At 45.5% G+C, this 12,943-nt stretch overlaps 1 protein-coding gene across 1 annotated transcript in view; it reads left to right on the top strand.

The window, feature by feature from the left end:
• GANC (glucosidase alpha, neutral C) overlaps positions 1 to 12,943 on the top strand; it is a 53,797-nt gene extending 40,854 nt beyond the window's left edge. Inside the window, exons 20-24 of the mRNA XM_073348622.1 lie at positions 4,407 to 4,481; positions 5,316 to 5,429; positions 6,164 to 6,276; positions 7,191 to 7,303; positions 8,767 to 12,943. Coding sequence (XP_073204723.1) covers positions 4,407 to 4,481; positions 5,316 to 5,429; positions 6,164 to 6,276; positions 7,191 to 7,303; positions 8,767 to 8,876 — 525 coding nt within the window. The 3' untranslated portion in view covers positions 8,877 to 12,943. The remainder of the gene's footprint in view (positions 1 to 4,406; positions 4,482 to 5,315; positions 5,430 to 6,163; positions 6,277 to 7,190; positions 7,304 to 8,766) is intronic.

Raw genomic sequence — 12,943 nt, 5'->3', positions numbered from 1 at the left:
GATGAGAGCAGCCCTCACAGCTGAGAAGTGAGTGGCGATAGCCTTCTGGAAGCCTGCAATGCCAGACACCTACCAGTCAGCAGGGAATCAATTTGGAGTGGGCAAAACTACTGTGGGGGCTGCTGTGCTGCAAGTAACCAATGCAATCATTGACCAGCTGCTATCAAGGTTAGTGACTCTGGGAAATGCGCAGGTCATAGCGGATGACTTTGCTGCAATGGGATTCCCTAACTGTGGGGGCTGGGGGAAGCGATAGACGGAACCCATATCCCTATCTTGGGACCGGACCACCTTGGCAGCCAGTACGTAAACCACAAGGGGTACTTTTCAGTGGTGCTGCAAGCACTGGTGGATCACAAGGGACATTTCACCAACATCAACGTGGGATGGCCGGGAAAGGTACATGATGCTCGCATCTTCAAGAACTCTGGTCTGTTCGAACAGCTGCAGGAAGGGACTTACTTCCCAGACCAGAAAATTACTGTTGGGGATGTTGAAATGCCTATAGTTATCCGCAGGGACCCAGCCTACCCCTTAATGCCCTGGCTCATGAAGCCGTACACAGGCACCCTGGACACTAGTAAGGAGCAAGTGCAGAATGGTAGTAGCATGTACTTTTGGACGTTTCAAAGCACACTGGCACAGTTTACTGACTTGGTTAGGTCTCAGCACAAGCAATATTCCAATTGCAATTGCTGCTTGTTGTGTGCTCCACAATATCTGTGAGAGTAACGGGGAGACATTTATGGTGGGGTGGGAGGTTGAGGCAACTCGCCTGGTGGCCAGTTTCGCACAGCCAGACAACAGGGCGATTAGAAGAGCACAGCAGGGCGCACTGCGCATCAGAGAAGCTTTGAAAGCCAGTTTCATGACTGGCCAGAGTACGGTGTGACAGTTGCGTTTGTTTCTCTTGAAGTTACCTGCCCAGTATATATATGAAAGGAAATAAAGTCACAATTGTTTAAAAAACGTTCTTTATTATTTGTTGCACAAAACATTGAAAGAAATCAGAAGCTAGACTGGGGAGGGGGCAGTATTGGGTTAGGGGGGTGGAGGAGGAGGCAAGGATAAGTCCAGAAACCAAATCAAAATTTAGGATATGCCAGATTTCTGCTGCTTGTGCAATCCTCTGGGGTTGACTGTGTGCATCCCCGTAGCCTTCCCCCACTGTCCCCATGTTCTTGGGCGTCTGGGTGAGGAGGCTGTGGAACTTGGGGAAGAGGGAGGGCGGTTATACAGGGGCTGCAGCGGCAGTCTGTGGTCTTGCTGCCTTTCCCGCATTAGATCCACCATACATGTGGATCTAATGTCATGTCAGTTTGCTCCCCAGTGAGCTTGACCGTAGCATCCTGCCTGCTCTCATTGCGCAAATTCCTCCTCTCTTCGTATTCATGTAATGCTTTACGCGACTCCACAATTGTTTGCCTCCATGCATTCAGCTGGGCCCTATCAGTGAGGGAGGACTGCATGAGCTCAGCGAACATGTCGTCCCAAATTCGTTTTTTCCGCCTTCTAATCTGGACCAGCCTCTGGGACGGAGTAGATAGGGGCCGTGTTGAAACATTTGCACCTGCTGCGGGAGGAGAAAAAGGGAGGGTAGTATTTTAAAAGATACATTTTAGAGAACAAAGGGGACACACTTTCTCAGTGAAACAGGCAATTCATAGTACACAGCACATGTTCTTCCTGTACAAGGTTGCATTTTGCCTCTTATACTGAAGTGCCTGCCACTTCAGTGTGAGTAAGCCATCACGTGCAGCTGGGCAACAGAATTCAGCTTGCAGGCAGCCATGGTAAGCCCTAGGGGCACGTGGGGTTCTGCTTCTTCCGCATTCATTTCAATGCTTGCAAACTGCCGAGCCCCCTTTCCCATAGCAAGCAATGCCTGGTGGGTTTGCCATATAAAAGGAGGGCCTGCGGGCTCTCTGGGATGATCGCTTCACACAACACCTCCCCTCCTCCCCCACACCGCATGGCTCTGATGAGGCTCTGAGCAGGGAAGAGCCCTTTAAACTAAATGCGAACAGCCCAGCGTGACTGGGTTTTCACCCACCCCGCACTGCGTGGCTCCAATCAAGCTGTCACTCACCAGAAGTGCCTTCTCCAGAGTCATGGTCTGGGAGCATGCCTTGGGAGTGGGGGGAGGCTATTGGCTCCAGCGTTAAGAATAGTTCCTGGCTAGGGGGGGAAAACGGATTCCCCACTTGCCACCTGTGCGCTGTCCTCCTCCTCTTCATCCTCCAAAAACTCATCCTCCTTGCTCCGTGCTACTCCCCCCTGGTAAGTGTCCACGGACAGTGGTGGGGTAGTGGTGGCGTCACCCCCCCATGATTGCATGCAGCTCACGGTAGAAGCAGCACGTATGGGGCTGTGACCCAGAGCACCCGTTCGCCCCCCTGGCTTCTTGGTACACTTGCCTGAGCTCCTTGATTTTTGTACGACACTGCTCTGTGTCCCTGGAGTAGCCTCTTTCCGTCATGGCCCTGGAGACTTTAGCGTACGTATTTGTGTTTCTTTTTTTGGAACGTAGTTCTGCCATAACAGATTTGTCTCCCCAACATGCGATGAGATCCAGTACCTCCCGTTCGGACCATGCTGGAGCTTGTCTGCGAATCCGGGACTGCATGGTCTCCTGTGATGGTGGACTCTGCATGGTCGCCTGTGATGGTGGACTGTGCTGATAGTCACCTGTGCTGAAGGTGACCAAACAGGAAATTCAAAAGTTCCCAGGGTTTTTACTGCCTACCTGGCTAGTGCATCAGAGTTGAGAGTGTAGTCCAGAGTGGTCACAAGGGAGCATTCTGGGATAGCTCCCAGAGGCCAATAACATCGAATTGCGTCCACAGTACCTGTAACCCGAAACTGCGATCTCGATTTTAGCAGTACTCCACTTGCCGAGGTGGAGTACAGAAATCGGATTAAAGAGTCCTTTAAATCGAAAAAACTGGTTTGGTCATGTGGACGGAATCAGTTTTATTTCAAAGTAACTCAGCTAATTCCGAACTAACCGCGTACTGTAGACCAGGCCGGTTTCAGAATCAGAGACTGTGAGGGTGGTACCTTGGGAAGAGATTTCTTCAGCTTCCATGGCTAAGTGTTGACTAAAATTTTCTCAGCAGCTCAAGTAACTAGATTTCCCACATCACAGGAATCAGCTCTGACAAATGCAACTCATTGCACTGAGTAGGAGCTTGAGATTTAATTTTGGAGGCAGATGAACAGGGAGAAAAGGAGAGGAGGGAATAGCCTTGAAAAGTCAAGTAAAAGCCTGTGGCTCTCCCCAATATGTCTCAGGAACTAGGAGTTCTTTGATCTCTTTGCTTGAGATAAGGCAGAGTATAGAAATATGGGAGAGATTGCTTAGGGTCTCTCTCAGGAAGCTTTGACAAACACTTATTTTTAGTTAAGATTTGTATAGGAATTCACTGCCTACCATGGCTGTAACAGCTAATCTGGTCAGGGACTAGGTTGCAGAGGCACAGGGTACTTTGTATGGTCATTTTTAATGACCTGCTCTTGCAGCATGCTTTGGAATATCCCAATAAATTCAGTCCCAAGTCTGACGTCTAGGTTGTAGTTATTTTGTTTGCCTTATTTTAGTTCCCAGATAATAGAGAAAAGTCCACATTGACCTGCTTTATACGGTTTACAGCATTTACTCAGACAACATCAAAAACTGAATAACCTTACACTGGGGGCATGATCTCTCAAGGACAATGTGAAAATCACATGCTGTTGTGGGTGCCTAAAAACGCATTTGGCTTTTGGTGCATGAGAAGGTTTCAGTTGTCAGACCAGCCTAAATTTAACCCTTCACATGTACTAAACACTGAACTGAAAAGCCCTTTTACTTAACATAAAAAGACTGAAAATTCATGAGAAATAGACAATGTGTTCCTGTTGTCTCTCATACTCATTCCAAAGGCCCTAAAGCCAAAACAATCTAGCAATGGGTACTAAAGAGGTTTGGTCCGTAGCACATACCTCAGGACACAAGTTGGAGGCCTGTAGAAAACTTAGATTATTTTAAGGTACAAATGTGCTTACACTGGATTTGTTTCTCATAAAGTATTTTTTAAAATAATTTAATTTTAAAATATTTAATTTTAAAATCATTTTGTGAATGACACTGTTGCTTAGCACCTGCAGCAACTTTGAAACCTATTAGAGCAAATGCAACTTCTAGAAAAGGTCATTCTCCATTTTGCGTATCGCACACTTACTAAGTGTCTCGGAAAGATCTTTGGACTCAGCACACTAAATGCTATTCCTTGCATCACAAGAATACTGTAAAAGACACTGACAGCCAGAGATGAATTCACAAAGCAAAATGCCCCTGCGGAGTTATCAGATCTTTCCATAATATATATCTTATGTTTGTTTCTTCTGCCTTTTCCCCGATGTAGGTTTGGTATGACCTCAGAAGATTTAGACGACTAGACTATCCAGGGACTCTGAAGATCCCAGTAACACTGGAGAGTGTACGTTTTTATTTTGTAACATTGCTTTTATTGTGTTGACAGGTCAAAATAGATTTTCTCTCAAACACTCATAAATCAGAATAGTGACATTAGGCTGCAGTCCTGCAAGGAGAATTAAAATCGCTTCTGTGCAGGAAAAAAAAGCTGCTGTCTTAACTCAAGGCAACAAGGTTCAAAATAAGAAACAACAAAGTGATCCTATGAGCACTGCAGGCTCAGAGAGACAAAGAAGGGGCTAATTACAGCAGAAGAGAACTCCACAGTGAACCCCCTTTCACCTCCAAATCACCTCCCACTTAGAGGGAGTATTTAGTAGAAATGCTGAAAGTGCAGAAAGTATTTCAACAGTGTTCGTAGCAAAGGAGGGGGTCACTTGGACAGCCTCACATTTCTAGGTGGGGCTTCCTACTATTCAACCACTACATGAAAGTCAGCACTGGACTCTCAGTGCCCATTATCCATGTAAGTTATAACAATTGTTGTACCAGAGGAGGGCAATGGACTGTCTTTGTCAGTATCCCGTGTCCTTCATTCAGATGGACCCAGTTACACCATGGCCCCCAATATATGTTGCTGTTTGAGAAGACAGACACCGTACAGGGTGGGCACTCTCAGTAAATGTTGTTGGGATGATTTTGAGACAGGAAAAACACATGGGAAGATGACTTGTAAGCAGAATAGAGTTTATTCATCAACGTGCTGTCTGCTGCAGTTCTCTATAGGTAATAAAAAACAGCTGCAGTTTTCCCCCCAAAAGGCTAAAATTAAATGATCAGAGAATAGCACTAAGATTTCTACACTTGAATTCTTCTACCCTGGCTTTGTTATTGATAGATTCCAGTGTTCCAGCGAGGTGGGAGTGTGGTGCCCCTTAAGACCACAGTAGGAAGATCCACTGAATGGATGACAGATATTTCTTATGAACTCCGTGTTGCTCTGGATTACAAGGTACTCTGGGATTACATTTAGTTTATACACCTGTCTTTTTATCCCTTCTTCCTGTCTCTTTTGGTCTCATCAGATCTGTGCTCCTCTTTGCTCTCTGCAGCCTCTTTCTCTAGCAGTAGGACCTGCTTTATAGGGAACAGGAGGTCTCCTTCTGCCAGTTCAACCAGCACAGTTCGGTCCTTGCCTACACACCAGCTAGAAGAAGAGCCAGTCTCCTCCAGATTGCTGTGGAGAAACTTGGCCCTCTTCTCACTTGTCTAGGCTCCACTCTTTGTGCTGGGCTTCATGCCAGAGCACACAAACTGTTCGTTCAGCAGAAGACTAGGATTTCTGTACAAGTAGAGCATTTCCTGACCTTCCCCTTGCCCTTCCTCTCCTTGTCAGCCACCTTCCCTCCAGCAGCTTGGAGGAAAAAGAGTGGTGGATTGCTTCAGGCCATAAACTTCCTCTTCAGAACCAGAAAGAAGAAATTCAGCAACTGTCCTTTTAAATACAACCCAATAGCAGAAAGTACTGCACAGACACCACGATGAATTTACAAAACCATAACATCCAGAATGCTCTTTTAGTAATGCTGGATTGTTCTTCACGGGAATATTTTAACCTACCAGAGATCATAACGGTTCTAGTGGCTTGTAACTGTTTACTTCAGCATATAGTGATGCTTATTTACAGTTTCATTGTCCCCACTCAGGCTTCTGTTAACTTTGTTCTACATCTGATGTGTTCCATAGGACTTTGCAGTAGGTGAGCTCTATCTAGATGATGGACATTCATTTCAGTACCTCCATAAGAAGCAATTCCTGCACAGGAAATTCACTTTCCACAAGAATGTTTTCTCTTCCAGGTAATGGCAGCTGTTGCAGGTAAAATCCCCATAAAAGGAAATCCCTTTTATAATTCACTTTACTTAGCAACAACTGTGTGTTATTCTTGTCCACTGCTCAAGAACCCCCAGGGACGGAGAGTTTCACATGCAAAACTGGAGAGGTAAGTGTTGCTCTACACAGTCAGACCTGGACTATGTAGAGCATCTGGTTCACACTGTTCACCTGGACTGTGAGTGCAGCTCTGTGAGTGTAGCACCATCATTAACCTACAGGGATTTTTCTTGCTCCTTCAGACCTCAGGTGTGAGTTAGAGATCATCTGTTCTACAAAACTTACCATAAAGCAGGATCATAGAATGGCGTGGGTAACAGGACTAAAACAGGTTTCAGAGTGGTATCCGTGTTAGTCTGTATCAGCAAAAACAATGAGGAGTCCTTGTGGCACCTTAGAGACTAACAAATTTATTTGGGCATAAGCTTTCATGGGCTAAAACCCATTCTGCATCTGATGCATCTGATGAAGTGGGTTTTAGCCCACAAAAGCTTATGCCCAAATAAATTTGTTAGTCTCTAAGGTGCCACAAGGACTCCTCGTTGTTTATGACTAAAACACAGATTAGTCCTCTCAGTGCAGGCACAACTGAATTACGTAGACAGGCCCTTCACCATTGTATCTATTTAAATCATTGTCGGATGCCATCCAGGTAACCAGGAGCTTGTGAAACCTACTTATGCACCCATTAGGCAGTTGGTGGTGGAGGGGAAAAAAATATCACACCTGCCTCAAGAAAAAGTATGTTAGGGAAAATAAACTATGTTTTGGATCCTGAAGTAAGAGACTAGTAGTGGTTTGTCTGTCGAAGTTTTATGCCTGGGTTGGCTCTCCAACCACAGGTAGAAATTACTGTGTCTGAGACTGTTTACTTTTTCAGCTGTGCTGATGAAATTGGGCAGTACCACACGAAATGCATAGTTGAACGGGTACTAATTCTGGGAGTTCAGAAGCAACCCACATCTGTGACAGCCAGTCTCCAGAGTAAGAGAGGCAAGTATTTTATACTTCACTTCAATTTTTTAAAATGTTACTGTAATGGTAGCACTAATTACAGGTGGCAGATGACAATACTGAAAAGACAACTATAAGCATGGGGAGCAATAGTACAGGCTTCCCAGTGCTGTCCCTCCAGTTTATCCCACCCCTGTTCTTGAGGGACCGTCACTGTGGATAAGAGGGTAGTTCAGTTTGCAAGCCTAGTTAATCCTTGGCCCCTCTACTGAAAGTGTCAACTAAAGCACCAGTTGTTGCAACTCGTGTGTAAACTGGTGGCTTGACTGGGCAGAAACCACAGCAAACAGCTGTAAGGTTCATTCATTAGGAGAAAGTCTCGATAAAGACAAAGCAAAACAAGGTAACAAAACTGCCTCAGCCTGGGGATCAGCCTAGCTCTCCGAGCCCAGAGAAGGAGCCCTGCCTTGCCCCAGGTGTTCTCCCCCTTCTGCCTCTCCTTCTGCCTGCTCCTCTTCCACGGAGCATCTGTGCAAGGCAAAGTGAAATGGAGGCTGGGGTTAACTCCTTTTGCTGTGAGGACCAGGTAGTGCCTGTGATGTAGAGGGAGTGATCATTTTTCATTACACCTGCCCACTAGGGAACTGCACTGAAACTTGGGCGCCAGTGTCTCCATAGGAAGATACCTTACTGCTTTTGGAGATCAGGGACAAGGTTGTTGGCTGCTCCCACTGAAGGGCCCACCAGTGTGATAACTTACAGAGCCAAAACACACTTTGGTCAACAGTGACAATTGCCATACTTCAGGATTAACAAATTTTGATAACCTTATTTTACAGAGCATGCAGCTGGAGATACAATTTAATAATAACACTCTTAGACCCTCAAATAGGGTGGATCAGACTGATCCAAGAAAGGAAATTTTCAGGCAAGAATAAGAGTTTCTGTTCTCTCGTTCACGCAGGAGGGTTCACAGATTCTGACAATGCAGAACCCATTGAACTATACAAGGACCTGCCTAGGGAAAACTAGTGAAATTTGCACAGAGGACCTGTCCCTCCAGGCACCTTCCTTTCCCCTTTGGGAATCATAATGTCATTGTTCCTGCCTGCACCTGTCTCTACCCCTGTTAAGGCACAAAAAGTGACACTTAATGCAGAAACAAGCATTCGCTTCTGCTGGAATTTCTGCAGGAAAATCCTTGGATATGTCAGAGGATAAGGGTTCAGAATGATAACTTCCCCCAAAAAACCCATGGAGCCCCAAGCACGTTTGCAGAGTTGTAGTAAAGGAAGAAATGATACCATAGACTCTGATGCACCCTTATGAGCATACTGGAGATCTGGCCAGTAATTGCTCTCCTTTTATCACCTCCATGCCTAACAGAGGAGATAATCTGACCCAATGAGAGTGAGAGAAACAAGGCAGTCATGTATAACTTTGTTCAGAAGAGGTTTTCTTAGAGTGCATCATAAGCTCTCTCTTGTCCTATTGCAATTCAGATGGGAAAGACAAAGAAGTGGTTTTCACATATGATGCCAAGACCTCCACGTTGACACTGGAAAAACTATTATTAAATGTTGGTGCTGACTGGGAAATTCACATCAAGTGAGAGAAGAAACTGCGTCTTCAGAGAACTGGATGGAAAGTTGAAAGGAAATGGTTTTGAAGGACTTAAATTGCTCTCTTGCATCTGACTAGTTTGAAATAATGAAGGCAGAACTATAGCAGCTCCAGGCTAATCTTTCTTAACATTTTCTTTTAAAAGATTGATTTAATTTAGATTTGAAAAGCTCTTCCCTGGTCAGTACCTGGCAAAAGTAATAGTAATGAGATCGTGTCACTGGAAAAGGCTCATGGCTGTCCTGCCAAGGCTGGTTTGTTTTTGGCAAACAGGATTCTGCAGGCAGTGGGCTGAATTCTGCCCTCCCTTGCACCCATGCAATAAAGTCCTCCATTAGGCTGTGGAAGATACTGGGCCTGGTTTTCAAGGTCTTAAACCCAAGAATTTCTAGTTTTTAAATTTCAGGCAGTTTTCTAAGTGTCTGCAAATCACTGCTATCTTGACTGTTCAGCGAATAGGGAATTTCGGAGAGGGAGGAGGGGAGGAGCCCTGAATCAGCTCGATCAAACAGCATTGATGAATCTATGAAATGAAAAGGACTAAAATTTATGTCTAGGACACTGTGTGCAAACTACCTTGGGCAGAACCAACTTGAATGAGGGTGATTACTTCTGTTACAAGCATTCCCCTTCTGTCCCCACAGCACCTAGTCCACAAGACAAGGAACAGCCCTAGGGTATGTCTACACTACGAAATTAGGAAAGTAAATAACAGAGCTGGGTGAACAGTTCAGCAGTTGAATCTGAACTCAGCCCAAAGTTAAGGTTTGGGAGGACAGTATGTACCAGGTGATGTGAGTGATTAAAGGATAATATGGGAATGGGGAAATCCCATTAAATATTTATTTCTAGACTTTATAACATTTAGATTTTTAAAAGGTGCCCAATTTTTATAAAGGATAATATTGGGTTTGAGTATTAACTGGACTCCCATAAACACTTTCTATCACAACACTTTTTCCCACTCCCAATGTGTTTTGGTTGGGGGGATTGCCCAAGGTTTTATTTGAATTAGTACCAACTGTTTAAATAGAAGGCCTGCACAAGAGATGCTTTGCTCTTACAGATCTTATAAGACATGTTACTGCAGGGCTCTCTTCCTGCAGACTTTAGCCCAGAGGTGGGCAAAGTGTGGCCCGCAAGCCACATACGGACCTCCAGCTGGTTTAATCCGGCCCTCGAGTTCCCCGCTGGGGAGCGGGGTCTGGGGTTTGCCCTGCTCCCACGCTCCAGCCAGGGAGCGGGGTCAGAGGCCGCTCTGCGCACGCATGCCAAGGCTCCCGGAAGCAGCAGCTAGTCCCCACCTCCAGCTCCTACGTTTAGGGGCAGCCTGAGGGCTCCGCGCACTGCCCGCCCCAACCGCAGCTCCCTTTGGCTGAGAACTGTAGCTGACGGGAGCTGCAGGGGCGGGGCCTGTGGATGGGACACCTGGCTGCCTGGCCGCATCTCTGCGTAGGAGCCGGAGGGGGGACATGCCGCTGCTTCCAGGAGCTGCTTGAGGTAAGCACCGCCCAGAGCCTGCACCCCTGAACTCCTCCCATGCCCCAAGCCCCAGCCAGAGCCCTCCCCCCCCCGCACCCCAACTCCCTGCCTCAGCCTGGAGCCCCGCTGCACCCTGAACTCCTCATTTTTGGCCCCACCCCAGAGCCTGCACCCCCATCCGGAGCCCTCACCCCCTCCTGTACCCCAACCCCAATTTTGTGAGCATTCATGTCCCACCATACAATTTCCATACCCAGATGTGGCCCTCGGGCCAAAAAGTTTGCCCACCCCTCCTGCTTTAGCCAGTCCTTGGGCAGGGGGGCGGCGGGGGAGGTGCTCACACATGCCTGAATGCATGCAGTAGGGACAATGCATGCAGTAGGGGGGGAGGGATAGCTCAGTGGTTTGAGCTTTGGCCTGCTAAACCCAGGGTTGTGAGTTCAATCCTTGAGGGGGCCATTTGGGATCTGGGGCAAAAATTGGGGATTGGTCCTGCTTTGGGCAGGGGGTTGGACTAGATGACCTCCTGAGGCCCCTTTCAACTCTGAGATTCTATGACAAGGTGCTTTTACCTTAGTGAGCTGAGGTTGGAAGATGGGAATGGAGGATGCTGTTCCATACTGAAAACTTTAAAATGCTTAAAGTTTTCATTTTTATAATATAAAAATGTTAAACATTTTAAAGTTTTAACATGTTTAAAAGACTCTGCTTTTACCGGTCCTCTCCCATGCTCCCTCCCCAATTCCCTACACCTCCTCCTATTGCCATCATAGTCTCCTGCTCCCACCCCTTCTGCACCCTTTGCTCCTGCCTTCCAGAGTCCCCTCTTCCAAGACCAGGTTACACAGCTCCATGCCACTGTACCCCCAAGTCTTTGCCTCTCCCAGCCCACTGTCACTGGTCAATGGTTAGTTTAAACTGTTTGCCCAGCCCTACTTAATAATATCCATTTTGTTATAAGTCATATGTTATTTAAAAAAACAAGCCAAAGTCAGCTCTGATGCAAACCTGTGAATGAAGTCAATTGGTTATATGGATGTAAGCAAGCAGAATTCACGCCATTCTTTTAGCAAAATGAAGAGGATAGTAAATAGTTTGCTTGCCTCTTCAGATATTCTCTTGTTGCATGCATGTGGGTGGTGGGGAATAGAGAGAGGATCTCTAACTCCACACTGACCAGCAAATACCGACAAGCTTGTACATGTGCCAGCTTTTCCCACTGAACCTACGCAGTGCTTAGTCAATCAGTTCCACGTGCTGCAGTTATTCTCTGTAGGGGATTTCTGGGAGTGCCAAGTTTCAACACACAGCATTAACTGTTACCATTATATTCTAAATGACTGACTGCAACTTATTCAAACAAGCCCATTCCACAAGGGACCCTGAGGATCTCCCTGTCCTTTATTCTGAGGAACTGTCTTTACTTTCCTCCCCCTTTAAAATTATATGCTCCCTTCAAGCAGATGTGATCCATGAGACTTTGATCCAAGCACTAAATGTTGGGGACCTGAAGATTTCTGTTTGAATCACAGTTGAGCCAATCCATGTTGGGTGACCGGAGTTGAATCCTTTGTCTCCTTGAGCCTTGAGTCCAGTTTGAAAACAAGAGGATTTCACTGATCTGAGCTTTCCAAGGGACAGAAATGACAAAAACAGGGCCAAATTCTGGCCTTAGTTATGCCAGTGTAACCTTTAAGAGAGGGCAACATTTGGTCCATGCTAAGAAAATTATCTTCCTACCTCAAAAATTAGGTAAAAAGTACTGGTTCTCCTCTTCAAGGACACAAGGGGCCTGACTCTGCTCTCACATTGATTTTACATGGTGTAACTCCACTGACTTCAGTGGATTCACTCCTACACCAGTATAAGTGAGAGGAGAATTGGGCCCTAGCTTTCTACCAGTGTGTGAGTTTTACATAAAATCTATCTCTAACAGAGTTCATTATTGCTTCCTGCTTCTGAACATGACTTGATTGCTGTTGCTGGTGTGGTTAACATTCCATTAGAATGCTACAGACATTTTATCTTGATCTTATGAAGTGTGAAGGAAGATGTAATAAATGAACAAAGATTGTTTTCATCATGAAATGAGTCTTATGCCTTATTTCTTCCATCCTTCTTCCCACCATGGAGATCCACAAATAAGCATCCTTAAATGCACCATTTTAGTACAAACTGGAGGCTATAGCGCTCTACTGCTAGTTAGACTGTGCCCGTCACTGTGATATCTGAGCACCGAGCAAATAATTTATTTGCTAAATTTACAAGTAGCAAAACCTTTAGGTCTGAGGACTTAGCTCAGCTATGGTTCCAGGAGCAACATTCACATTATGTTTTTATAACAGCTATTACTTGTTTTCTGTATATTAATATAATAGTGCGGGCAAGGCAAATAATGAACATTTTTACATGTTGACTCATGCTGTTAGCAACTGAAGACTGATAAATAATTCAAATAATATATTAAAACAAAACAAATTGGAGATCAAATGTAATGAAAATTAAATAGAAACATTATTACAGGTGTATCTGATTTAGTTGGTTCTTTGCTTGAGCAGTAAATTTATTTTATTC

Source organism: Lepidochelys kempii, chromosome 6 (assembly GCF_965140265.1).
Source record: "Lepidochelys kempii isolate rLepKem1 chromosome 6, rLepKem1.hap2, whole genome shotgun sequence".
Classification (NCBI taxonomy): Eukaryota; Metazoa; Chordata; order Testudines; family Cheloniidae; genus Lepidochelys; species Lepidochelys kempii.
This window is presented reverse-complemented; position numbering and strand designations above follow the sequence as displayed.